The 26,357-nt window shown below is 39.7% G+C and overlaps 2 protein-coding genes across 6 annotated transcripts in view; one reads left to right on the top strand and one right to left on the bottom strand.

The window, feature by feature from the left end:
• The window catches only part of Saysd1 (SAYSVFN motif domain containing 1), a 39,619-nt gene extending 29,003 nt beyond the window's left edge, over window positions 1-10,616 (top strand). The window contains exon 4 of the mRNA XM_068383310.1: window positions 7,479-10,616. Within this exon, the coding sequence (XP_068239411.1) occupies window positions 7,479-7,485 (7 nt within the window). The 3' untranslated portion in view covers window positions 7,486-10,616. The remainder of the gene's footprint in view (window positions 1-7,478) is intronic.
• LOC137650155 (serine/threonine-protein kinase VRK1-like) overlaps window positions 10,455-26,357 on the bottom strand; it is a 125,578-nt gene continuing 109,675 nt past the window's right edge. For 4 of the 5 annotated variants that reach the window (XM_068383306.1, XM_068383308.1, XM_068383307.1 and 1 more), the window contains 9 exons: window positions 20,590-20,843; window positions 19,245-19,597; window positions 18,819-19,047; window positions 18,267-18,446; window positions 17,646-17,833; window positions 16,595-16,701; window positions 15,952-16,227; window positions 15,471-15,742; window positions 10,455-11,949 (listed from right to left, as the gene is read on the bottom strand). In XM_068383306.1, coding sequence (XP_068239407.1) covers window positions 11,774-11,949; window positions 15,471-15,742; window positions 15,952-16,227; window positions 16,595-16,701; window positions 17,646-17,833; window positions 18,267-18,446; window positions 18,819-19,047; window positions 19,245-19,597; window positions 20,590-20,749 — 1,941 coding nt within the window. In that variant the 5' untranslated portion in view covers window positions 20,750-20,843 and the 3' untranslated portion in view covers window positions 10,455-11,773. Of the gene's footprint in view, window positions 11,950-13,157; window positions 13,802-15,470; window positions 15,743-15,951; window positions 16,228-16,594; window positions 16,702-17,645; window positions 17,834-18,266; window positions 18,447-18,818; window positions 19,048-19,244; window positions 19,598-20,589; window positions 20,844-26,357 lie in introns of those variants that run through there. The other variant, XM_068383309.1, reaches the window with a different exon arrangement.

Here is a 26,357-nt window from a genome sequence, read left to right as displayed (position 1 = left end):
CTCGAACTACCTTCTTAGGAGAGTCTGGGATCTCCTTAGTCACCGACCAAGAATTTTGCGTAGTTGCCCCTCTCTCCGCTGCCTCTTAGGGGCGCAAGGATACTCGCCCAGGTGCGACCTGGGTCACACGTGGGGTCGTGCTTGTTAACCAGTAAGCTTCTGGTTGCGCCGTTGATTACATCTCATTGCTCTCTCTCTTGCTTATCCCGGCCGTTCACCTTGTGTTCCCACGTGTTCCTTTGTGTTCTCCTCCCTTGTCCCACATGTTCCCGTGTGTTCCTTTCCCTTGTGTCTCACGTGTTCCCGTTGTGTTCCTCACCTTTCCCTTGTGTTCTTGTGTCGTTTGTGTTCGCTTTTGCCATGGACCCTCAGCGTCGCTGTCCCAGGCCCCAAGCTGGTAAGTCTTGTGGGGCATAGCTCTCGTCGCCTGAGGTCGACCCGCACACCCTGTGCTCCTCGTGTCGGGGGAAGAGGTGTTCACCGGAGTCCAAGTGCCCGGAGTGCGAGCCTTGGCCGGAGCTCCAATGGGCTCTTTATGCTAAGAAAAAGAAGGCGGCTTCCAAGAGGTCGCCTAAGAAGTCAGGCCTTTCTTCGCAGGTGACGTCGCCCTCGGTCCTGACGGAGAGAGGTTCTCCTTTGCCTTCCCCTACCCAGAGTAGGGGACTAGGTAAGTCCGTTTCGGGGAAGCGGCCCATTGCCATTCCCCATGAGTCTGATGTGGGGGATTCTGTGTTAAAGGGGTCTGTGCAGACAAGTGAGGGGTCTGCTAATGTGGCGGGAGTGTGTGCTTTAGACGAAGGCTTGGTGCCCGCAGGACCCGTCGTAAGTGTGGATTCGGTGTGGGGGGGCCCGTATCAGCGCCCATCCCCACGCCCGTAAAGTGCTTTTCAGGTGCAGCGGCTTCCAGGGGTGGCCAGGGCAAAGGTAAGCGGCCCACGTGCTCCTCGGACCCCGACTCCATCGTTTGGAGGGCCCCGAGGACACCCTTCAGGTCCCCCTTGAGGTTGGAGGAGGACATCGAAGGCTGGTTCGATGATCGCCCCATCATCCGTTCACCCCCAGCGCCATCGGCCACGCTCCTGCCGGACTTCATGGAGCCAGTGACCCCGAGTTCCAGACCCGGGACCCCCAGGAGACTCTTGGTAGAGTCGGAAGATTCAGCCTCCTCGTACTCCGATGACGATTTCTCCTACGACTCCTATTCGTCGGATGGTTACAGCGATCGAGACTCTAGGAGGAGGAGATCGAGCCCATGCGACAGTCCGCCCAGGAGATCATCGCCGAAGAAGAAGTATGTCACAGTGGTACGACATCGTAGGGAATCCAGCAGGTTGGTTGCCGCTCCAGTGCCTGCCTCGGTGGATGCTGGAGCCGCTCCCGTTGCCCTGTACAGTGTCTCTTCGGCTCCGACTGCTCGCTGGGTGCAGCCGTTGGCACACTTGTTGCTGCTCCGGCCTAGTAAGTCGGCGGCTCCACCCGTGTGCGGAGAAATCCCACGGGTTCGGCACAGCAACGTAACTCCAGGCTCTTGGTCATAGCGGTCCCGGCCAAGTTTCAGGATTCGCCGCTGCCACGACCATCATCCGGCGCCATCCGGGTGAGCCCGGGAGCGGGTAGACCCATGACGGCTACCTCCGCCCCGACGGATCTACCCATGACGGAGGCGCCCGCTCAATCATCCAACCAGGAGGAGCGGGATGCCTCCGTGCCCGCAGATCCCTCCGCGTTCGAGGAGCCTTCCGACGCGGAGGTACGGGTAGTGGACGATTTAGTTGACTCGGGCGAGTGTTCTGTGGAAGAGGTCTTGTCCTACCGTAAGGTGCTTGCTCTCATCTGACGGCACCATAGGTTGGACGAACCTCAACCAACAACTGCGCGAACTTGGCTCTCGGGTCTGGGCAGGATGGTGGTGGAGGATCCTCTGCAGAAGAAGCCCCCGATGGAGCACGTGGACCTTTATGTGTCAGGTCCGGAGAATTCCTTGAGATCACAGGGCTCAGGCAAACTCCTACCAGGTCTCAAGACCCAGAGAAAGTTCTATGTGCCAGACGGTCACCATTTAGGGCCCCGCACGGTAGAAGAAGTGGTCGTTACCCTGAACCAAGGCAACTCGGACGAACGTAGCCTTAGCGCTCCGGTGGTCTTCTCTCCAGTGGAGGCCGCCATGATGGAGGTCACTGCTCAGGACATTGTGAACGTGACCTCTTGGCTGGATTGGTGGGCCTGTACACTGGCGGACTTTCAGATCTCAAACGACCTCTCAGTGCCAGACAATCAGGCCCTTCTGAAGGAATTGATCCGCTCGGGGGCTAAGGCCATGAAGTTTCTGACACACCAGTCCCTTACCCAGACAGCCAACTGGGTTCTGAGGAGAAGGGACACTATCCTAAACAGACTATCACGCAGGCTCCCCGAGCGAGAGGCAAAGTTCCTTAGAAACTCTCCCATCTGGGCCAAGACGGTGTTCCCTCTCCAGACGGTAGCAGAGACGATGGAGAGAGTCAGCAAGTTGAAGGGGCCAGCCGAGCCCAGGCAGCAGTTGCCAAGGCAGCCCGTTGTGAGGAGACCTTCGGCCCATTACCCGCCTCCGCCCACAGCTAGGCAAGAATCATCCACCTATTCATGGCACCAGCCTCCTCGGGCCTCCAGGGGGAGTGGTGCTCAACCCCAAACCTCCTAAAGATCTAAGTTCTCCGGGTCAAGGAGAAGCCGGTCAAACCGCCTTCCTAGAAGGAGATAGGGAGAGAGGCCCCCAACACCTTCCCACGCCCCTGTTGGGGGATGCCTCAAACAGTTTTGGCAAGCATGGCGGGACAATGGGGCGGACCCATGGACGGTTACTGTTCTCAGGGAGGGATACAGGATTCCCTTCCTGTCAGAGCCGCCCCCGCTGATCCCCGATCACCGAGGGGTTTGGTTGGTTCCCAACGACTCGGAGAAGTAGGCAGCTCTACAGACAGAGGTGGAGGCTATGCTGGAGAAAAGAGCCGTGCTACCCGTGCACGAGCCGTCACCGGGATTCTACAGCAGACTCTTCCTGGTGGAGAAGGCGATGGGAGGTTGGAGGCCGGTAATCATCCTCTCGGCATTGAACAAATTCATCAGGAAGACACCCTTCAAGATGGACACACCGAAGTCGGTGCTGGCAGCCTTGAGAGAAGGGGATTTCATGATGTCCCAGGATCTCAAGGATGTCTACTTCCAGATTCCCGATCACCCCTCCAGCAGGAAATTTCTCAGGGTAAAGTGGGGCTCCCAGTCTCTTCAATTCAGGACCCTCTGCTTCGGTCTATCGACAGGCCCTCAAGTCTTCACGAGAGTCTTCGCCCTGGTCTCGACCTGGGCACACAAGCAAGGCATCAGGTTGATAAGGTACCTCGACGACTGGTTGCTGCTTTCAACCTCAGAGGTAGTCTTGAAAGAACAAGGGAATCAACTGATTGATTTCTGCAAAGAACTCGGGATAACCATCAATCCTGGAAAATCCCATCTGGTTCCCCCCCACCAGGATGACGTACCTGGGGATGATGTTAGATTCCCGACTGGTGAGAGCCTTCCCGTCCCAGGAGAGACTAGATAACCTGGACCAGGTGATCCACCCGTTCCTGGACGGTGCCTCAAGGAAGGCCATGGATTGGCAGAGATTAGTAAGTCACCTGGTCTTGTTGGAGAAGTTGGTTCCTCAGGGCAGGCTCAAACTCAGACTGGTTCAGTGGAACCTGAAGGACCTCTGGTCAATGGGAAGTTCCCCACAGAAGATAATCCCGGTGTCTCTTCCCTCCAAAGAAGCTCTCCTCTGGTGGTCCGACAGGAGGAATACGTTGAAAGGGATTCCCTTCGCCGTTCGGCTCGCCTCCCCCGCAGATGCTGCTCTTCACGGACGCATCGAAGGAAGGGTAGGGAGTGCATCTCATCGAGGAAACAGCAGAGGGGAAATGGTCAGTGGAGGAAAAGGCCCGGCACATCAATCTTCTGGAACTCATGGCAGTGCAGAAGGCATTGATAAGCTTCGTTCGCCTCCTTCGGGGGAACTCGGTAGCCCTCATGTGCGACAACGCCACGGTAGTAGCGTACGTCAAGAAACAAGGAGGGCTAAGACCAAGGGAGTTGTGCGATCTCACAGCTTGGGTCCTAGAATGGGCCGAAAGGAACGACATTCTCCTATCGGCCAGATTCATCCCCGGAAAGAGGAACGTCCTGGCGGACGGGCTAAGCAGGACAGGCCAGATAGTGGGATCAGAGTAGTCCCTTCACCCCCAAGTGGCACAGGAAGTCCTCCGTCGTTGGGGCTCCCCAGTTATAGACATGTTCTCCACAAGACTTAACGCGAAGCTCCCTGTGTTCTGCTCCCCTATACCGGATCCGACAGCAGCCTTCGAAGACGCCTTCCAGCACCCTTGGGACAACCTAGACGTATACGCCTTTCCCCCCCTCCGGGATGATCAGACAGGTGCTCAACAGGTTAAGGCAGGCAAAGTCCACAGAGATGACTCTGGTAGCGCCCTGGTGGCCGGAGAGGGAGTGGTTCGTGGATCTGCAGGACCTAGCCACTCTCCTGCCGTGGCCCTTACCAGTAAGAGAAGACCTGCTAAGTCAACCACACTTCCAAAAGGTGCACGAAAACCCTGAGGGGCTGAGGCTACCGCGTGGAGGTTATCAAGCGGCTGTTAAGGAAGGAAGGAAGGGTTCTCGGACAAAACAGCGGATAGGATGTCGGGGTATCTGCGGAAGTCCTCTTGTGTTGTGTACCAAGCAAAATGGGCAACCTTTGTCAAATGGCGTGCCACTCAGAATCTTCGGCCCTTGGACGTTTTGGTCCACAACATCGCAGACTTCCTGGTACACTTGAGGGATGATCTAGGGGTCTCCATCCCAGCCATCAAAGGGGTTCGAGCAGCGTTAGGACAGATGTTCCAGCTTAAGGGCATCAATCTGGGGACCTCGCGTCACATCTCGATGCTCATCAGGAGCTTTGAGCAAACTTGTGACCCCCGCACCTCGAGGGTTCCCCAGTGGGATACTGCCAAAGTCCTCAAGGCCCTTTCACGGCCTCCGTACGAACCTCTAAAGGATGTTTTAGACAAGGATCTCACCCTCAAAGCCATCTTCCTACTAGCCCTGGCCTCGGCGAAACGAGTGAGCGAGCTCCACAGTCTGTCTTTCGAGGTATCCCACTCGAAAGGGTGGAAGGACATGGCTTTTAAGTTATTGCCGGAGTTCGTAGCAAAGACCCAGAACCCCGCAATTGCGGACCCTAGGTTCGAAGAGTTCTCAATTCCGGCTATTCCGCGCTCGGACAACCCTAGTGACCTACTCGTGTCCTGTAATGACCATCAGGAAGTACCTTAGTAGGACGGCCAAACTCAGACCGGTGGTGAAGAGTTTGTTTGTGTCCACAGGCTCGATCAAGAAGGCAGTTTCCAAAAACACCATATCCTTCTGGCTGAGACAGGTTATAAAGAGGACCTATGAGAGTGAGGGCTCCACGGTGCCTGGTACCCCAAGACCATGATATTAGAGGTCTTAGCACGTCCTTAGCGTTTGGCACCAACATGGCGGTAGGCCAAATCTTACAGGTGGCGGGCACTTGGGCTAGGCAGTCCACCTTTACAGCCCACTACCTCAAGGACTATACGAGGAAGTCCTTGGATGCCTTCTCCATTGGGCCAGTCATTTCGGCCATGCAACGAGTTTAGTAGTTTGGGCCCCGGGTTAGCCGTGGGAAGTAATCGTAAGCGACACAAGTTCCTCCTTACTATCCCATCTTCCTTGCTACCCTCTATCCCTTTCCCGAGACCCCATCCCTACATGGGAGATGGGACGTTGGAACACATGAAGTATGTATAATTAATAAAAGGCGAGTTTGTACATAAGGTAGACTTTTGCGTGCTTTCCCCTACACTCTTGCCTCTCCCTGGGAGTCCCAGACGTAGTCCCCTATCTAGGTCGAGGGCCCAGCGAGTCTCGAACATACCAATCTGTAAGCCACTCCCTCCTCCTAAAGTATAAGTCTCCTAAGAAAGTAGTTTGAGGTAAGTATTCGGTGTTGGAACAAATCACAAATTTTAGGTAATTTGTATTTTTCCTAACAGTACTTACCTCGAACTACTTTCGGGTAATGGCCCTCCCATCCTGCCCCGAGTATCTTATTGGAGTTCGAGGAGGACTTAAACATAAGCTTACTGTTTAACAAGCACGATCCCACGTGTGACCTAGGTCGCACCTGGGCGAGTATCCTTACGCCCCTGAGAGGCAGTGGAGAGACGGGCAACTACACAAAATTCTTGGTCGGTGATTAAGGAGATCCCAGACTCTCCTAGGAAAGTAGTTCGAGGTATGTAGTTAGGAAAAATACAAATTACTTAGAATTTGTGATTTTAAATGTTTTAACTGCTGTCTTCTCCCGTTTCACTATTCTCTCTCCCATGTAAAGGACTCAGGTTTGTAGTAAGAAAACATGAAAGATCTCCAAATTTGTAATTTTAAATTATTTCATAAAAAATATTGGTGCTATTATAGTATGCTATCTACCATCGAATTTCTACTATAGTATGATATCTACCACAAAGTATGTTATCTACCGTGAATGTTAATCCTCCTGTTTGATGAGGATTATCAAACAGATTACTTACCACTAGTATGTTATCCTCATTGGACTTTAATGATAGTTTAATAATATTTATTGGAAGGATAACATGGATGCATATTTATAAATAGTTTGTAGGTTAGGTTAGATTGGGGTAGACTATGTTAGGACATAGGTGCATAATTATAAGCAGTTTGTAAGTTAGGTTAGGTTGGGTTGAGTTAGGTTAGGTTAAGTTGGGTTATCAAATCGGTAGTGATCCTCCTCATTAGAGGCGGATTAGCAAGTAGACCGTATCCTTAGGGACTGATGGTGGGTATCATACTATAGTCAGAGAGGGGTGGTAGATAGCATACTATAATAGCACCAAAATATTATACGGTATAACTCATTTTATTAGAAGTGCCCTTCCAGTAGAGCTAATTACCAAGGCCTTTGGCTATTTTGTATTGAGGAAATTTTTACTAAAGCACCAAGACAAGTAACTTCCTAGGTAGAAAATAGAACATAGTATTTACTGTATTGTTCAGGCAGTATATTTAATCTTCGCCACCTATACTGTACTTCAGGAAGGTTGAGATCAGCAGTGCTTAAGAGGTTGTTGAACATTTTAAATTGCTTGACTATTTCAATTTTGTAGTTAAAATTTCTGTTATGTAATAATACCATGAGTACAAAAATATTTCCTTACCTTCAGTTTCCTTTGTCATGAAATCTTGGGGGAACTAAGAAATTCAGACAATTCATGAACATGGAATTTTTTTTTCTAACCTTGAAAGTAATTAAAAGTACTATATTAATACAATTATTTTTATTGAATAGCAATTAAATTACCAAGAGATACAGTAAAAACTTCTCTACTCTAATTATTAAATGTTATTCGGTCTTTCAGATTCTAGTAAAAACGAGCTGCTATCTAGTACAAGATACCTCTTAGTCCTTGAGGGAGCTAAGTTTGGGACACAACTTTAGTAGGTTATACTCCTATAGGTATTAGGCAGTGATGATTGTCTGTCATTTCAGGACTTCTGTCTTCAAGACATGCACCACCAACAGGATGTTCTTGAAAATTAGGGTATGACCCCCGGATGATCCTTCCCTCAGATTATTTCATGAAGTCGGATAAAAAGGTGCCGCATGGAGTCCTAAGTTCTCGTGCCTTTAAAGGACATATACCCAACTCATCCTGATCCCCGATATATGTTTCTTGTAAATAAGAGATGGAGATGGACTTACATCTAGTTGTGAACAGCTGGATTCAAGGTCTTGGACGCGAGCTCTGCATCATAGGTGAAGACCACTGTTTTCAGAATGACTCTTGAAAGACAAAGTGCTGTGTGGCTTGCCTACTTACTATACCAGCGCTAAGGCTGGGAGATCACAGTCTTGAGGGATAGATTGCTATCCTGTCTTAATGCTCGTTCAGGGTCTGCTTGAGAAACCCGAGGACTTGAGTTCCCTCCCCCAGGGAAGGCAAAACTTCAAAGTTCCTCATGAGTCTATGCAGTTCTCCCCCGAAGAGGAAAGTTTTAAGTTCTTCTGACTAAAACCTGGCTAAAGGCTAAGTGTCAACCTTTTACTGCAGAGACTGAAAGGAGATTCTATTGACTAAAGTAGATGAAGAAAGCCACTATTCAAGATATATTCCTTTTATAACAGCAATCTCAGAAGCTGGGTTCTCAATGAGAAGCATTAGCAGATACGGATACCATTTGGCAGTATGGCAACAGGGTCATCCTGAGTACCAATGGCAACAACAGTCTGTCAAATAAAGTAAAATGGCAGGAAGGTTTATGCATCCAGATTGTCATAGACTGACCTGGACTAGTGTTGTATCCAGGAAGTCACTTGGAGACTAGCTATACTGTAGAAGTGGCTTCCAGGCCCAAGAATTATTTGCCCTCAGGGGGTCCTTGCTGTTGATCTGTGGTATCAATTGGGTATCATACGGACACTTAAGAGTCACTGTAAAATACATTTTATACTGAGAAAAGACACAAAGCCACCAGGCTAACTTCTGCCAGACACACAGTGACGCTTACCAAAACAAACATTACAGAAAACGTGCGTGAGGCGCACTTGATAACAAACATTACAGAAAACGTGCATGAGGCGCACTTGATAGGGGTAAATAATGTAACACTTGCTTTCAGCACTGCTATTGCTGGATCCACTGGGAGAGGAGACAGATTAACAATCTCTAGCACGTAGAGAAAGTGGGGAAATGGGGTCATGTTCGATTGGCTGGAGCATAAGAAATTCCTTGGACCAGAGATCTAGGAATCAATTCTAAGGAAAGCCAGCGAGCAAGAACCGACCACAGCAACAAAAGGGGTGATTGGACGTTTGAATGAAGATGAAGCACAGGTCCTTTACATTCAGATCATCCAGGACAGTTCTATTCTGTTCGTAATACCGGCCATGCAGTTGATTTCTAATAGTCAGGCCTTCTACATCATGAGGCTTAATAATACACAGTATTCTAGAAATTTTATTCCAGCTGTAACCAAGTTGTGGAATGATCTTCCTAATCGGGTAGTTGAATCAGTAATCTTCAAAAGTTCAATCTTGCAGCAAACTTTTTTATGTTGTACAGGCTGACATAAGTCCTTTTATAGTTTATATATGAAATATGTTTTAATGTTTGTTTTTAAAAAGTTTTATTTTAATTGTTCATTACTACTTATATCATTTATTTATTTCCTTTTCTCACTGGGCTATTTTTCCCTGTTGAACCCCTTGGTCTTATAGCATCTTGCTTTTCCAGCTAGGGTTGTAGCTTAGCTAATGATGATAATCCCTCCTAATAGGAACCGAGGTGGTACCCCAAGGTCAATACTCACAAATGAGTGCAAGCACCTTGATCATCATAAAATCTTGTGAGCCTCTAGCACTGGATACTGTGACAGGAAGGGAAGGTCACTCAATGTACCCCTTGAAGAATCCTCCTTCCCCTTGGAGCATTCGCAAACCAGACCAAGAACTAGAGGCAATACTCTGCAGAGGAAGACAAGAAGATTGAATGGGGATTGGGGCCTTTGAAAACCTAACTGCCTTCATCAGGCTTCTTATGTATGGAGAACAAGCAGGAGAGAATGACACCAAGTGGCAGATGAGAGCCTGCCCCAGGGTGGAGAAGAGCCATGCTGACGTTTGCAAGTACGTGATGTAGCATTTCTGTATTTGTACAAGTGTTGAGTGTTCCCAAGAAGTCCCTTCAAACGAGTTACAAGTCTCGGTACGAGATAACCTCGGGTAGTAAATCACATGGGAACGGTCTCGGTGCATGGAAGGATCCCGGTGCCACCCTAGTGAGAATCGACAGTAATAGACATTTGCATGCCTTGCAGGAATAAGTATACAGTGGATACCGGCAGGTTTACACAGATAACTGTCTACACTATCTGGAAACCAGCAGCATATCATCGTCGTCTTTAAATGACACTCTGTCAGCACATTGTTCATTCTAAAAGAATGCTTAAAATGGCCAGAGTATGAAGCCACAGAAGTAAATCTCTACTGCAGCCGAAATCAGAGTGGAGATCGCAGTGACTTACAAGTTGGTGGGCCTTACACTTCCAGTACTACAACCAGCTCTTTTGAATCGTGCTCCTACTAAACGATGACTGTTGGTATTTGTGTAGGAACAATAAGTGATTTTCTAATGTTCACGTAATATTTTAAGACAAATTTTCATTATGATTTGCATAAATAGTAATACAACCAAGGGAGAAGAATATATATAGTAGGGTAAGAAAAGTTTTCTGACTATTTTGATATTTATTTGAAGTATAATACAATTAACAAAGCTGTATAATGTATACAAATATTATTGCAACTATTAGAATTTGGAGAAATAAACCATAAGCAAGATTCCAACACTTTATTTTTCTGGAAAAAAATATACACTGTACAGTCGATAAACCAGTACTGACTGAGTTAAGAGCCGTAGCTTTGAGCAAAAACGCAATATGTATTTTATGAGATCCTTGAGTGGGGAAAGGAATTCAATAATAAAAAAAAAAAATAACCTTCAACAAAGACAATTGATCTTATGGTTACACTTTTCACAGTTCAAAGAAACCACATGACCAAAAATTTAAAATAAAACCTACGACAGAGCAAATATGCCAGTCACCATATGTTGGTCATATTAATGACTATATTTTCAGTCTGTTAAGAATACTAATCTCATGATAGTAAATAAATTTCACATTACTAGCTGTCTGGGATACTGATTAGTGAAACATTTGGTCAAAAAAAATCATTACCATATTTAATTTCTTAACCGAGAACGGTTGACTGAAAATTACTTTTGTAATGCCACTTTTTGTAAGCAATTCAATATTTGGCAGTGCAATAGAGATTTAACCTGTGCCTCAACCAATCAAGGGTTTAGGCATAGGTAAAACCCTCTAAACACTACAGTATTAATCACAGCCAAAAAAATAATTTTTCCTATTGAACTCTTACTGTAGTTTGCAAGATGAATGTTACGTAACTGCAAAAGCCTTATATAGGATCCCTGAACAAAAGCTCAACTATAAACTACAGCAATGTATATGGTCTGTCAGAAAGAAATTCTATGCAGTTAAAAAAATACTGGTTTACTTTCACATACAAAAAAGAGAAAAAGGATTCCTTCAAATCACAAGATGAGAAAAGCATGAAATGACCATGAGTAAAAAAAATGAAACAAAACGATGACATGAAATAATTTAGTTACTGAAATCACCATTGCTGAAATAAATGAAATGAATAATGAAGTCTGCCAAACCGGCAGCGGCAACTCGAAGTACATTTGGACCATCACTTAGAAGACAGGAAAACATTTCTTAATTACTTCACATACCAATAATTTCATTATTGGTTGCTGTTTGCGAAATATAACTTAATAAAGTTTGTAATACAACCAGGCTCTTTTCATAGTCACTGGGATGCAGACATTTTTCTTTTTACACAACATTAACATTTTCAGGAACAACCATTGTCTTGCACTATTAGTAGCTGTCAACCCAGCATTATGTTTTAAGTTATTCACTAGGATATCACATATCCACATTGGAACACTTCACAGCTCACTATTTACAATATAAAAACTCCACTTCACTGTACACTTATCTTGGAGTGACATTCAACATCCATAAACTAGTTCTCTTTTTTTATTAGGAATATTCACCATAAAGTTTACTCAAAGAGTTCAGGAGACGCTTGTCTTGACAAACTTCGTGTTACTCTTACACCTGGTGACGTCTGAGTTCCTACACTTTTTAGCTCTACCGATGCTGTGAGGAGTGCTTCTAGTTCCCTTGGTGAGACTAGTGGCTTATCCCTTGGCTTCATTCCATAACGGCCATTATTTCCTTATTGTTTAAAATCAAATGAAAGTGTTAAAAGTGGAAAAAATGTACAATGAACACTTACTTTTATGAAAAATATTTTATCTTGATTAATATTCCTTACTAAAGTACTACTATAATTGGTTCAATACTAATAAAGTAATCTGAAATCCAAAAACCATTTGTGAGATGAGATTGTAACAGCTGTGTGTGGTTACTTCCAAGTATGTAAGGTTTTAATAATGCCAAGCAATATTAAAACATAAAAAGTAAAAAAACCTTTTACTAAAACCTTGGAAAATCCTCAAATGGTACAGAAAACTTACTCAAATATAAAAATGCAGTTATCAAAAATGTGGTTTTCAATTGTTAATGGGTGATTTTGGTACAAAAAATATTTACCTGAATATCAAGGGTCTTTATGACCTACTCCCTACAAAAACAGTACAGTAATGCATTAATAAAATGCTGATTACATTTCAATTCACACAAAAATTTGTACTATTGCGAGTTGTGAGGTATACATTAAAGCTGCATCAGATTTTGAATGATGAAACACATTAATAAAAAAAAAAATAAGAACATTAGGCTACCTTTATTTACTGAAAACTACATTTTAATCTAAATTGCAATAGAATAGCAAGTCTCATATGGATAACTAGTGTAATGCTAAGTATGAACTAAAAAATATTGAATTATTTTCATATTAAAATTATAAATTTAACTAGTCACGAAAATTATAAATAAATGGAACTATTCTCATTAAAATTTACTTTAAAATTCAAATAGTTGCCAATCAGAATGCAAATAGCTTTTTTATTAATATAAAAAACTTACAATACAGATACAAATACTATAGCAAATATCTGCTTTCCTTAAATGGCAGTATTTACTTCATGTGACTTATCAAAATCCTAAGTACATTATAAACAGAAATAAAGATTCCCAATGAATTTTTAAATGCAAAATATGATAAAATGCAAATGACGCAAATACAGTCCTTTCACCAGAAAGCAATGACACAACTTGAAAATGGCATACACTAAAAAACTACATGGACAAGAAATGCTGTATGTACAGTAAATCCCCAAGATAAGAACCTTCAAATATCTACTTCATTTAAAGTATTTCATTACACAGATGTAGGATTTCTTGATACATATGTGGGATAGATCATACGTGATTTGAATACCAAGACTGAAAATAATGCAGATTAGGGCGTTCTGGGTCAGGTTATGGATGCCAAAGTTAATCTTGTTGACTAACAAACTTTTCAAATTAAGAACCCACTCTTTGGAAAATATCTCCTTCTTATGTAGGGGACTTACTGCCTTGGACTGACTGAAAGCAAATATTATCAAGCAAATTTAAAAGCCTTAATCTTATATTGATATATACCCATGGATATATTCTACAACCACTCACTGAAACGTACAAAATAAAGGCACTATTTAAAGGAGAGAGAATTTGTGCTATTCCTTCTGAATATGTTCCAACAATTATATATAGTACAGTTAAGTGTCAAGTTCCTGGGATTAGAATATACCATATCTTTGGTTGTACAAACACTCACATACAAAATTGCTTTAACCTTAAGAGAAAATCTCTCAAGACAAATGTGAAAAATCACTTAACCCATTTAAAAGTCATAACAACAAATATTTGTTGAACAACAAACAAGACATTTGAAACAATAATTTTTACTATAACACCTGGTAGTGCAAGAGGATATTTCTTTTTTTTTATCCTTTAAACATTGACTTAGACCTGGTGAGAACAGGGCCTCCAAGCTTCGACCTCGTCATAACTGAATAAGTTGTCAGCACGGAGGACACGCAGCTCCAGGCCAAGCGGACCCAACGACTGGATCTAAAGCCTGTTAGAAATTTTGTGGTAATAGGTTTCTCCTTCCCTTCCACCAACACAGAATAATTATCTCTTTGATTCATAAGAATCCACATATTGCCTTCCTGTTGCTTTGAACTATGCAAACATGTTACTCTTGTAATCAATCTGTCTTACTATAAAATGTGTATATTGAATAAAATAAAATTGTTCTCAATATAAACATGACTATTTTTTTTCCTTCTCAAGCAAAAATGAATAAATAAAATGTGCCTTGAATATACCATGCACTATAGTCCATTTCTTTTAGCTTGTCATATTTGCACCGACTCACAGCGGTGCCTTTTTAGCTCGGAAAAGTTTCCTGATCGCTGATTGGTTGGACAAGATAATTCTAACCAATCAGCGACCAGGAAACTTCTCCGAGCTAAAAGGGCACCGTTGCGAGTCGGTGCAAATATGACTCTCTAAAAGAAATGGACTATAGTTCTGTGTTTCATGCATCTATTGAACCAAATTCAACATAACTATCATTGTCCATAAAGACACATTCTTGAAAAAAATTAAAGCAAGGGCTACAGTAATATTTAGTTTTGTTGGAAGAATTTCATGTAGAACTAAGTAAAAGTTACTAATCTTCAAAAATTGCATCATAATTAATCCAACCATTATGTCAGATTACATAACCAATGTTAAGTTAAGAATTTACAAAATTTCTCATTTCCCAATAAAGAAGGCTATTACGTTTCACATTAAAATCAAACTGTTGCAATTAATTAACAATACAAAAAGTATTGTTCTTCAAATTTATTGACAATTGAAATATTGCATAATGTACATGCAATGCAATATGATTATTCAGCTCCACAATGAAACCTGAATCGATATTAAGATGCAATTCAGAAATTTATATAATGATGTAATAAAATGTTTGTAAGCAACCAGGAACACAAAATGTAAATCCACATGGATGATTGGTTACTTTGCAATTAACTCTACTTCAAAAAGTAATGTGAATAGAATGATCATTGAAAATTATCACTGTATCAAACATAATGGCTATACATGCTTTGACAAGGATATTTATTAGTTACCAGGCATGTTTTAACATCATGAGCAATGGTTGTGTGGGAATTCTGTTTTCACAAAACCTGTTCATATCAACGAAGCTTTCACTTTCCAGGAATCACAAAAACTTTCCAAACCATAAAAAGGAGAGACACACCAGTAACACCAACGTAAAAAAACAAACCAAACCCACCATATTCCACAATGATATTCAACCAACCAAGTTTGAAAGTCACCAGTTTTCCAAAAAGGGACAAAACCCTATCACTTTTCCAACAAGAAACTGAAACTAACCGGACGACAAGAAACTGAAACTAACCAGACGACAGCAACCGACAATAAGCAAATCAACGTGTAGTGAAATTAGAACTGACAAAACACAATGACACTAATATCTCAACGACTTCCACGTTAAAGGCATTGTAATATCAGCATCATGGTGAATTGCCAGTAATTCTAATCCCAGTAACTGTGTACTACTTCATGGGCAAATATATCACATGGGTAACCAACTATAGAAATAAGACCACACAAACTTTAAACTCATGTTAAAACATCATGTACTATTCATCATAAAATTGAACATTTTGCACAATGAAGTTTCTCCTTAGAAAACGGAAAATTCACCCTACCTTTAACATGCTGATGTGCTGGAGGTGGTATGTAAGGAGATGATGCTGGAGGGGAATAGTAAACTGTCGCATCATTAGAATCTTCGTTCTCTGAAGAATCAAACATCTGAGGTGAACCCACACTTGAAGAGGAACTATTTGACATGATATCAGTTTCAGCATCGGATGATGACAATCTTTCTGCTCTTCTTCTCATTACTGCTTCCATGGCAGGTGTGAACTCAGATGGTCCATCTTCATATGTAGGACTACTTCTACTGCTATAACAAGTGCTGGAAGGCAAAGAAACAAGATTGAAAAACAGAGGGAAATACTTATGTTTATATTACCAACCTGTAGAACTATATTGGATGAAATGAAAAAAAATGACTCCATAGGCAATGAAAGTCATACTGAGTTTTAGGAGAATTTAATAGTATATATATTGAATGACATATATACCAAAAGATATTTCTAACTGAAAACTTTTTCCATAACATACCTATGATGTCTGTGACGTTTTTGGCAAACTGGTGGTGACGCGCTCTTTTCTCTTATTTTGTTCATGATTTCAATCATTTGAGGCGTTGGATTGTCCAGCGAGGTATCTTTAATAACAAGTCTTTTTGGTCGTTGATTTTGTTTGCGTGCTTCCATTTTCATCACCTCTTTTTCAATCATTAATTCCTCCGTGTCTATATATGAAAATTCTGGTTGACTAGGCTTGCTCAAACTTATGCCAATGAGAGAGTCTCGTGGACACGTTCTAGTATGCACTCTAATATTAAAAAGGATAAAGATTCTTAGGTTAGTGTCGGGATGAGGTATTTACAAAATACGCAAAAAAATTCTTTGGAGAAATGTTCAATTTACTGTGTTCATGAAATGACAGTTGTATTCCAAGAACCATATCAATTTTAATTTCCCCCATATTCAAACAAAAGTACAAATATTTTTTCTTTTAAAAAAAAACCTTAAACAAAAATTTTCAATGAAAGTTAAACACTTGGAACTTTTTATTTAATAAATTATTGTAAAACATGCAATAGTAGCATTTATCTGAAAGGTGATTTATTCCGCAAAACAAAACATTGTACTGTAACTACCGCTATCGGCGTAGTAGAAAAGCTTGTTTGTAAACGTACCTTTTATTTCTAGGTCTACAAGGGGACATATGTGATGTTCTCATCATCTTCTTAGGGGTAAACTCTGCAATATTTTCCTCCTCTTCGGAGCGCCTTTTAGTAGATTTCTGGAAGTAAATTTCCATGGGGGTTAGCGAAATGTCCCTTATGATTTACATATACTGAAAATAAACTTGAAACCTAAGATGAAAAATTTCATTTGATAAGCAAAAACAAAACATGGGTCATGCTAACACCCATGAAAATCATAACCTCCTACAAAGGTACCGAAAAATAAAAAATGTAACTGTGACAATTAACTTTATTGATGAAAAGTTGCTACAATAACACATAAATCTTTGTACCCAAAAATAATCAATGAATCTTTGCACTTATCAATAATCTTGGAATGAAAAGAAGATGCTGCATCCAAATTACTTTAACAGTTTGATCTATCAATAGTCCATGTGCAAATACAACAAAAATTGTACAAAAAGTATCCTTCAATACAGAACTAGGGAAATAACTCCTTACCAATCCATTTACAAAAACTAAGGTATTCAATTTAACAGAACAAGAATTAACAAACAAGAGGACTGTGAAGATTATACCGAAATTCTAGCGTCATACTTTGGAAATGTCTCCATTTAAATGGCACAATGTTTTCTAAATAAAAAAAGTAACTTGAAACATGCAGGTCAGAACAACCTATCCTTTATATGAGATTAATAATTTGAGGTGATATAAGATTTGTCACCCAGCTTATAGTAACCTATGTTTTCTTTCTCATTAGAGCTAGCATCTGAGGAGTAGGATTACTAACAGGAACCCCCTTATAGGTTTTGGGAGGACTTTCCTCCAAAACTTCTTCCGCAGGCTTGGCCTGCCCCCTTCTTCCCCTACCCCTTCCCTTGGGGACATTAGCACTATTTTGCAGATTTTCTTCATTGCCACTCCTTCCAGCAATGGGTTTTTTACTTTTTGAAGCTGTTCGCCTTTGCTTTGGTATGTTACCTTGGATCTCTTCCTCGTCTTCCTCGGACATAAATTCCGCACTATTTCGCTTGCTTACCTTACGGTCCAGGCGAGACTTAGGTTTTCTGGATGTTGGCACAGGTGTTGCGGACATAATTACTAATTTACCATCGTCTCTGTAACCCCGGGCTTTCATCCCATTGCGCAAAATACAGCGACATTTCTCGTAATCCGGCTTCTCATCGAAAGCTAAATTAACCACATATTCTAAATATTCCTGAAGACCTGTAAATACATAAAAAGTTGTCAGTAAATTGCATAAACATTAAATTCAATGCATGCAAGATTATTATTATGACTATCCAAGCTACAACCCTAATTGGAAAAGCAAGATGCTATAAGCCCAGGGGCTCCAACAGGGAATAATAGCCCAGTGAGGAAAGGAAATAAGGAAATGAATAAATGAAGAGAACAAATTAACAATAAATCGTTCTAAAAAAAGTAACAACGTCAAAACAGACATGTCACATATAAACTATAAAAACATCAAAAGCTAATATGTCATAAATAAACTATAAAAAGACTCATGTCCGCCTGGTCAACAAAAAAGCATTTGCTCCAACTTTGAACCTTCTTTTTTAATAAATTGGGCTGTACTTGACATTATATTAGAAATGTATGTAACTTCAAGTATGAATATATATCGAGGGCTCATTACCTTGTGGCTTAGTATCTGGGAAACACTTGTCTATGAACGATGGAATGTCCTCCATAAAGCATCGCTTCTGTGTAGCGACATAGTTACAATCCTGAAGGTTATCCTCCCAGGGTAGGCGAGAACAAAGCCACTGAGTCATGTTATAGCCCAGGATCTCCAGATCTCCTCGACGAGAGTGTGCTACAAGCCAGAAACGAGAATTTTAGAAATACGACATGCATAAAATGCCCTAAACAATATTGAACTACAAAACCTAGACAGCTTTGAGGAAACAACCATAGCTATATAAAGTACCGAGTATATTTTTATCGTCATTAATGTTAAAGTATTGTAATGAACTTTTACATAAGGTAGGGTAAATAATTTTTTTTTCAAATGTCCTAAACAATAATGAACTAAAAAACCTAGACAGCTTAAGAAAAAACCATAGCTATATAAAGTACCGAGTATATTTTAATCGTCATTAACGTTAAAGTATTGTAACAAACTTTAACATAAGATACCGTAAATAATTCAATAAGATTTCATGTTAACGATGTGCAATAAACTTACCACCAATGTGGGCATCCCGCGATGTAAACTCTATGGTACCATCATGAGCCTTTCGCTGGTCGTACTTGTATTCTTTGTGCTTGCCGTCATTGGCATAACGGCATGCTAAACCAAAGTCAACTAAGTAAACTTGATTCTGGGTACCAGGCTGATATCCCACCAATAGGTTGGAAGCCTTTATGTCTGCATGAATGTACTCTTTACTATGAATGTATTCTAGTGCATCCAACTGAAATAGAAAATTAGAATAATTAATAAGAAAAAATGCCTTGTTCTACTTATGGGTCAATTTAAAAATTTCTTCAATCTTTACCTTATGCATTTTTTATCTATTATAATTTTCAAAGGTTCAACATTTATTTTTGGCAATGACCTTGACTAAGAATATAACTGAATTCCTTTACCCACAGTATGAAAAATACTTACAATTTGAATTCCAACTTGATAAACTGTTTTGAATGAAAATCTCTTGCTATGCTGTTCCAGGATCTTCTGCAAGTCACTGCCAAACCGTTCCATCACCATAAAACGATAACGCTGGCCTTTAAATTCAAAGGAACCTGAACCTAAATACTTGGGCATTCCTAAGGCCTTCAGCTTTTTCTCTTTCTTCCATGCCTCTATGTGTTCTGGTCTTGCGACTCTCATGTAACAATGCATTTCAGCAAACAATGGACCGTTAGTGTGTGGTTCAACTTTGATGACATAGTCAGCATCATTACCCACAGGGTTGATAGTATCCTTAGAAGCCAGGTAAATTTCACCAAAGCCTCCAACACCTGTTGCAACATAATAAAAAATAAGTTAACACAAAATGCAAGACTTTAATTTCTGTTCAGAAAAACTACCTTCGCCATTATCATCACTAAGCTACAAAACTAGTTGGAAAATTGGGATGCTGTGAGCCCAAGGGCTCTAACAAGGAAAAATAATCCGGTGAGGATAGGAAATGAGGAATTAAACTACCTGAGAAGTAATGATAAATTAAAATAAAATATCTTGTAAATAGTAACAACATTAAAGTAAATCTTTCATATATATGAGCAATAAAAATTAAAAAAAAAGTTAAGACACATTATTGATATTAATTGCTAAGCTACAACCGTAGTTGGAAAAGCAGAAAGCTATAAGCCTGAGGGCTCCAACAGGGAAAATAGGCCAGTGAGGAAAGGAAATAAGGAAATTACAAGAGTAATAAAAAAATATTTTAAGAACAGTAATCAAAATACATCTTTCATATCTAAACTATAAAAACTTAAGAAAAAAAAAAGCGGAAGAGAAATAAGATAGAATTGTGTGCCCTCAAGCACAAGAACTCCACCAAAACAGTGAAAGACAATGGTACAGAGGGTATGGCACTATCCAAGACCAGAGAGCAACGGTTTAATTTTGGAGTGTCCTCCTAGAGAGGCTGCTTACCATAGCCAAAGAGTCCATTCTACCCTTACCAAGAGGAAAACAGCCATTGAAAAATTACAGTGCAGTAGTTAACCCCTTGAGTGAAGAATTGTTTGGTATACTTAGTGTTGTCAGGTGTAAGAGGACAGAGAATATGTAAAGAATGGGCCAGACTATTCGGTGTGATAGAATAGAATAGCGAGTCCGAGTGAATGCCACAAACACAATAGAACTCTTATCAAGAAAGGGGAAGACCAAGGTACAGCGGCTATGGCACTACCCAAGACTAGAGAATAATGGTCTCCTTTGTAATACTAAGATTTAAAATAGCATTATAGTGTGTGAAAGGAAGAATAAATTAAAAAAAGCTTACCTATACTGCATCCAATTTTCCACTGCTGTTTTGCAACATCTGTAACAACCACTCCGGGAGTGATTGGATCTGGAAGTTTGAAACCATTAGCGGCCACCCGTTTCTTGGGTGCTCCTTTGGACCCACTCTTGTTGCCGGTACCAGCCTTGCGAGGTGCCATGACTGCTCGGGCCTTGATAATTAACGTCTATCACGGAAGAACTCGACCTCCCACTTCGTCTATAGTTTAATAGCACCAAGTCTCTCTCACAGATCTAAAAAAAGAAATAAACCTAAATTAGAATTTACAGCAACAAACTAATTATTTTCATTATCAATAGCCAAGGTACAACCATGGTTAGATAAATAGAATACTAAAACCCCTAGGGCTCCAACAAGAAAAGTAGCCCAGTGAGGAAAGGATATAATAGAAGAGCAAGTAAACATTTTGATCTTTAAAAAATTCTCCATTTCACACAAAATCAAACCCTCATCTTATAATTGACAACTATAATGAAGAGGACAACCTTTGTAGTATATTATAAATACTGTATAAAATAAATCGATCTTAAAAGTAAAGACTAAACCAAATTCTGTGAAACCATAACAATTTACCCTAAGAAAATGTGCACACTTCAAATAGTATCAATTAAGAATAGTATCAATTACCCCCATGGACGTACCGGTACGTCCTTGCAAAAAACTGCTATCTAATTTTTTTTTTTGCATATTTGATATTTTTTTGAGAAACTTCAGGCATTTTCCAAGAAAATGAGACCAACCTGACCTCCCCAAGACAAAAACTAAGGATGTTAGAGCAATTTAAAACAAATATACTGTACAATGTGCTTGAAAAAAAATAACACCTGGGGGTTAAGGGTTAGAAATTTCCAAATAGCCTGGGAGTAAAGGGGTTAGGAGTTTTCCTGCAGTGAGGGAAACAAAAATGATCGAGGAATTAAAAATACGAGTGCAATGGACTTGTAACGTATTGACTTTTCCTTGGAACCATACCCCGACGTGAAAAATGAGACCAATGCCAAGTTAATTATTAAGCACTTCATTAAAAAAAAAAAAATGGTATGCAACATAAGGGATATTGCACACAAGTAAGTCTATACACAGGATGACCAGAATATGTTGAAATAAAATAAGTCTTAAATAAGCATTGAAAATGGTTTGATCGACCCTATTAACTGGACTTCAAAACTTAGGATAGTCCGCCAATAGGCCTAATAAGGTTTTATTAGCGCTGCTATAACAGGTAAACTTTAATCTGTAAAATCTACGAAGAACGTCGAGAAGTACCAATGGATAAACGCACATTGCCATATTTCCAACTTCACAGTATAGCCTATAACTTCTTACCCGACTAAATTTTTGTAATCTCCCTTAGGAATTGACTACCTTTTAATAGATTATATTATCTGAAGGCCACAACCAAAATGTTTTTTTTTATGTCAAATTGTTTCCTATAAGGGTAATCTTGTTCTTTTGTTTTATTGTTATCAGTTTGCTTATACATTTCTTTAAAGATACACTAAAAAAAAAGCGGAAGAGAAATAAGATAGAATTGTGTGCCCTCAAGCACGAGAACTCTACCAAAACAGTGAAAGACTTTTTTTTTCTCTGCTCTATGTCTTCACTTGTGCTAAAGTTCACACGGATCATATTGGCAATAGCACGAGGGAAGATTTTGTGACCATTTTCAACAGCAATTTTATCAATCATGTATGCATTATCTATATTTCAGTAGTATTCTTTGACCATTTTAAAATGATGACATTTTAACACCCACTCTCTCCGTGATGCGTCTTTTCTGGCGAGCCGTTCTTATATTCGTTCCTTGTTGCTGTGGGGGGTTCAACCATCTATAATGTTAAAAACACTTCAACAAGAAGAAAATTACTACCAGATCTTAACTCAGACAGCATCTATTAACATTTAAAACACTTCCTACAACATTCAAACGCTTAGAGAAGGCTAAAAAACAAGGTTTACAATACAACTTGGACTCACTGAACCCCTAACCATGGCTTCCCAAAGCCTGTTCTTTGCTGAAATGACGTAATGTTGCTGAATGATAAGGTGAATTATCCATTATAAATGTGGAAGATGGTGATATAGTTGGTAGCAACTACTTACGTTCAAATACGACACTGTTTCTGTAATATTTTGCAGCAAATATGAATTCTATGTTGGGGACAAATCCTTCTTTAGATCTGACATGTAAAAATGTGAACCTTCCTCCTTTTCACATAAGCACTTTAATTCCTGTTGCACTTCATGCTGTTATTTATTCAGCATTTTCCGACAGCATGATTTTGGTTCACACAAGTCGCGTCCAGACAATTACAAACTGTCCATCTTCTCTAGTTTAATAATTTCTTAAAATTATTGATCTTTAGCCCTGTATACACAATATTTACAATAAAACCTTTGCCCCTTCCCTTTTGCATACCTAAATCCCATATACTTTTACTTTACTTTTACGGGTTTATTTCTCGCCCTCCATCACACACAAAATCTGTTCAGGCGGGCCTTGGTGTGTGAAAATAATCTTTCCAGTTAATATTTTGCTCTGTATCTTATCAGTTATTTCGTTAGCATCTGTATTCAGGCTTACTAGTTTTCAGGTCACTATTAAAGATTCTCAATTACCCATGAAGCCAATATTTTCTTTTACATGAAGCAAAACACCTCATCCATGGTTGATATTTATTTGCATTCATTGCATGAATTTACTAAAGTCATTTAAATTTCATTTAATTTAAATAAAATCTTCTCTGATAACCCCATAACTCTCAGTAATGCTAGAAGCTCACTATATATAAATTACAGAAGTGGGAGCATCTGACAGAATAAGTTAATTTACACATTGGTACAATGACCCTAACAAAGTAAATAAGGTGCATTCCTTATGTAATTAATACCAAAAACACTATCATTCATGTTATGACAATTGAAAGCCAAATTTAATACGGAAAACGATATTTTAGAAGGGATATAAACGCAGACACGATCTAACAAGGTGCTAGGCATCTCCCCCAAAAGTCAAGTGTCCTTATTTTACCCAAGGGAAGGTCCTATTTCTAAGCTGGCTTGCCTTTTGAAATATAGCTTCCCAATTGTACCATCCCCTTTTTAACTTGTTCTTTTATCACTTGAAAAGCATGACACTTACAAAAAAAAAAAAAAAAAAACTCTATTTTCTCGAAAATAAGACATGGACGTATATTTGCTAAGGTCTTATTCGCTGGGTCCTTCCCTATAAGCAACACAAAAGAACTGTTTAAAGATGAGTAAAAGTAAGTACTGCACTATTTTGTATCTATACTACTGTACAGTACCAGCTGAACTCGGTTGAGTCCCTTGTTAGGCTAGGAGGAACGTAGAGAGTAGAGGTCCCCTTTTTTGTTTTTGTTTTCATTTGTTGATGTCGGCTACCCCCCAAAATTGGGGGAAGTGCCTTGGTATATGTATGTATGTACTACTGTACAGGTGCATCAAAGGCCCTAGACATGAAGTGAAGCTTAACCTATTTACAGTGAATGTACAATTTTCCTCCTCCATAAATGGTATTGATATACAACCGAAACGTTCAACCACATCCTTACTAATGTTAGGGATTGGATAAGGTAAAAAACTAAATGAAAATAAAAGTTTATAGTGGTATGATAGAAAATACTTGAAAATGGGCGGTATTCATATAAATATTAACAACCTGGTTCTGATCTCCCTGGACAATTCTATCCTGTTCATAATACTAGGCAGGCAGTTAATTCTAATAGCCAGGCCTTCTCCATCATGAGGCTCAATACTACGCAGTACTCTAGAAGTTTTATTCCAGCTGTTACCAAGTTGTGGAATGATCTTCCTAATCGGGTAGTTGAATCAGTAGAACTTCAAAAGTTCAAAGTTGGAGCAAATGCTTTTTTGTTGACCAGGCGGACATGAGTCTTTTTAGTTTATATATAACATATTTGTTTTTGATGTTGATAATAGTTTATATATGACATATCTGTTTTGACATTGTTACTTTTTTTTTTAGAATGATTTCTTGTTAATTCGTTCTCTTCATTTATTTATTTCCTTTCCTCACTGGCTATTTTTCCCTATTGGAGCCCCTGGGCTTATAGCACCTTGCTTTTCCAATTAGGGTTGTAGCTTGGATAGTAATAATAATATCTAGTCGAGTTTGTGACCTAGGTGTAATCTGTCTCTGCTCAAATATTGTTGGTAAGAATTGCTGCATATTGTCTTACAAACAGCCTTTATAAAGAGGTATCTTGATGTACATTCGGTATTTGTTTACAAGAACATGCTCTCTTTATACTGACAAATTATGCAAAGCTATCGATTTCCTCTATTACTTTTTCATAATTTAAAACAATTCGCCACATGGAAAAAAGTTTAAGTTATAAGAAAAACTATAGAATTATAAAAAAAAAAATTAGCCTGTTTTCCTCATTAAATAATCTGGAACCGATATAGTCAACCAAACAGAAGTTTGTGATGCCACTATACATTTGGTATATATTCAAAATATATACCAAATTAAAACTAGAGCAATTATACTCAAGTGTCCATAAAATATACAATTCACAAATAGTGACGCATGAGTAATTACTCCATTTTTAATTTAGTATATATTTTCAATATCAAATGTGTGCTGGCATCATGAACTCCTGTTTGGTTGACTATGTTAGTTAGGGGTCTTTTAGTGCGGAAACAAGGCTAGTTTTATTCTTTTTTAAATTATTTTACAGGTTTTTCTTTTTTATAATTTCAACTTAGTCTTTTTAGATTATGAAAAATAGAGGAAAACAATTGCTTTGCATAATTTGGCAGTATATAGCTAGCGTGGTCTTGTAAACAAATACTGTGTATTCTTTTGATTATTTGATATTATAAACTAAGACTGTCTACTCCAACTCAATCAACTATAATCTACACTGGCTGTCTATTAAAACTAGAATAGATTAAGTTATGTTAAAATTTTGTTAAAGTTTTATAGCTTACATAGATTTTTATTCTAATGTTGTTACTCTTCTAAACATATATTATTTTTCCTAGTTTCCTTTAATCACTGGGCTAATTTCCCTGTTGGAGCCCCTGGCCTTATAGTATCCTGCTTTTCCAACTAGGGTTGTAGCTTAGCAAGTAATAATAATAATAATAATAATGACGACTCATCAAGTTATCAGATGCCGACAGTTTAAATATTCAAGGGAATTGCTACACATTGTGCAACCAATGAATCATGTTGACGCAGGAATAGTTACAGATGGTTTCACCTTATTACGAGCAAATATGCCCCTCTCTCTGGGTTCCAGCACTTTCAAATATGCAGCCCAAGATATATATATATATATATATATATATATATATATATATATATATATATATATATATATATATAGCAAGCTCCCACTAGACACCTGAAAGACTGAGGCTGAAGACTGTGATAAAGTAGATTTGACGATTAATGTGGAATATGCTGTATGATATTCTCAATATCTATCTATCTATCTATATATATATATATATGTATATATATATATATATATATATATTATATATATATATATATATATATATATATATATATATATATATATATATATATATAACAGATTCTGTAGGACAAAGGGTTTTCATGCATGATAGGACCAGGTGACTAGCCCTTAAAATATGCAGTAACCTCAAAAAGAATGCTAATTTCGGCATATTATTATTATTACTTGGTAAGCTACAACCCTAGAAAAGCAGGATGCTATAAGCCCTGG

This window comes from Palaemon carinicauda, chromosome 11 (assembly GCF_036898095.1).
Source record: "Palaemon carinicauda isolate YSFRI2023 chromosome 11, ASM3689809v2, whole genome shotgun sequence".
Taxonomy (NCBI): domain Eukaryota; kingdom Metazoa; phylum Arthropoda; class Malacostraca; order Decapoda; family Palaemonidae; genus Palaemon; species Palaemon carinicauda.
The sequence above is the reverse complement of the archived record's forward strand: the minus strand, read 5'-3'. Positions and strand labels throughout refer to the sequence as shown.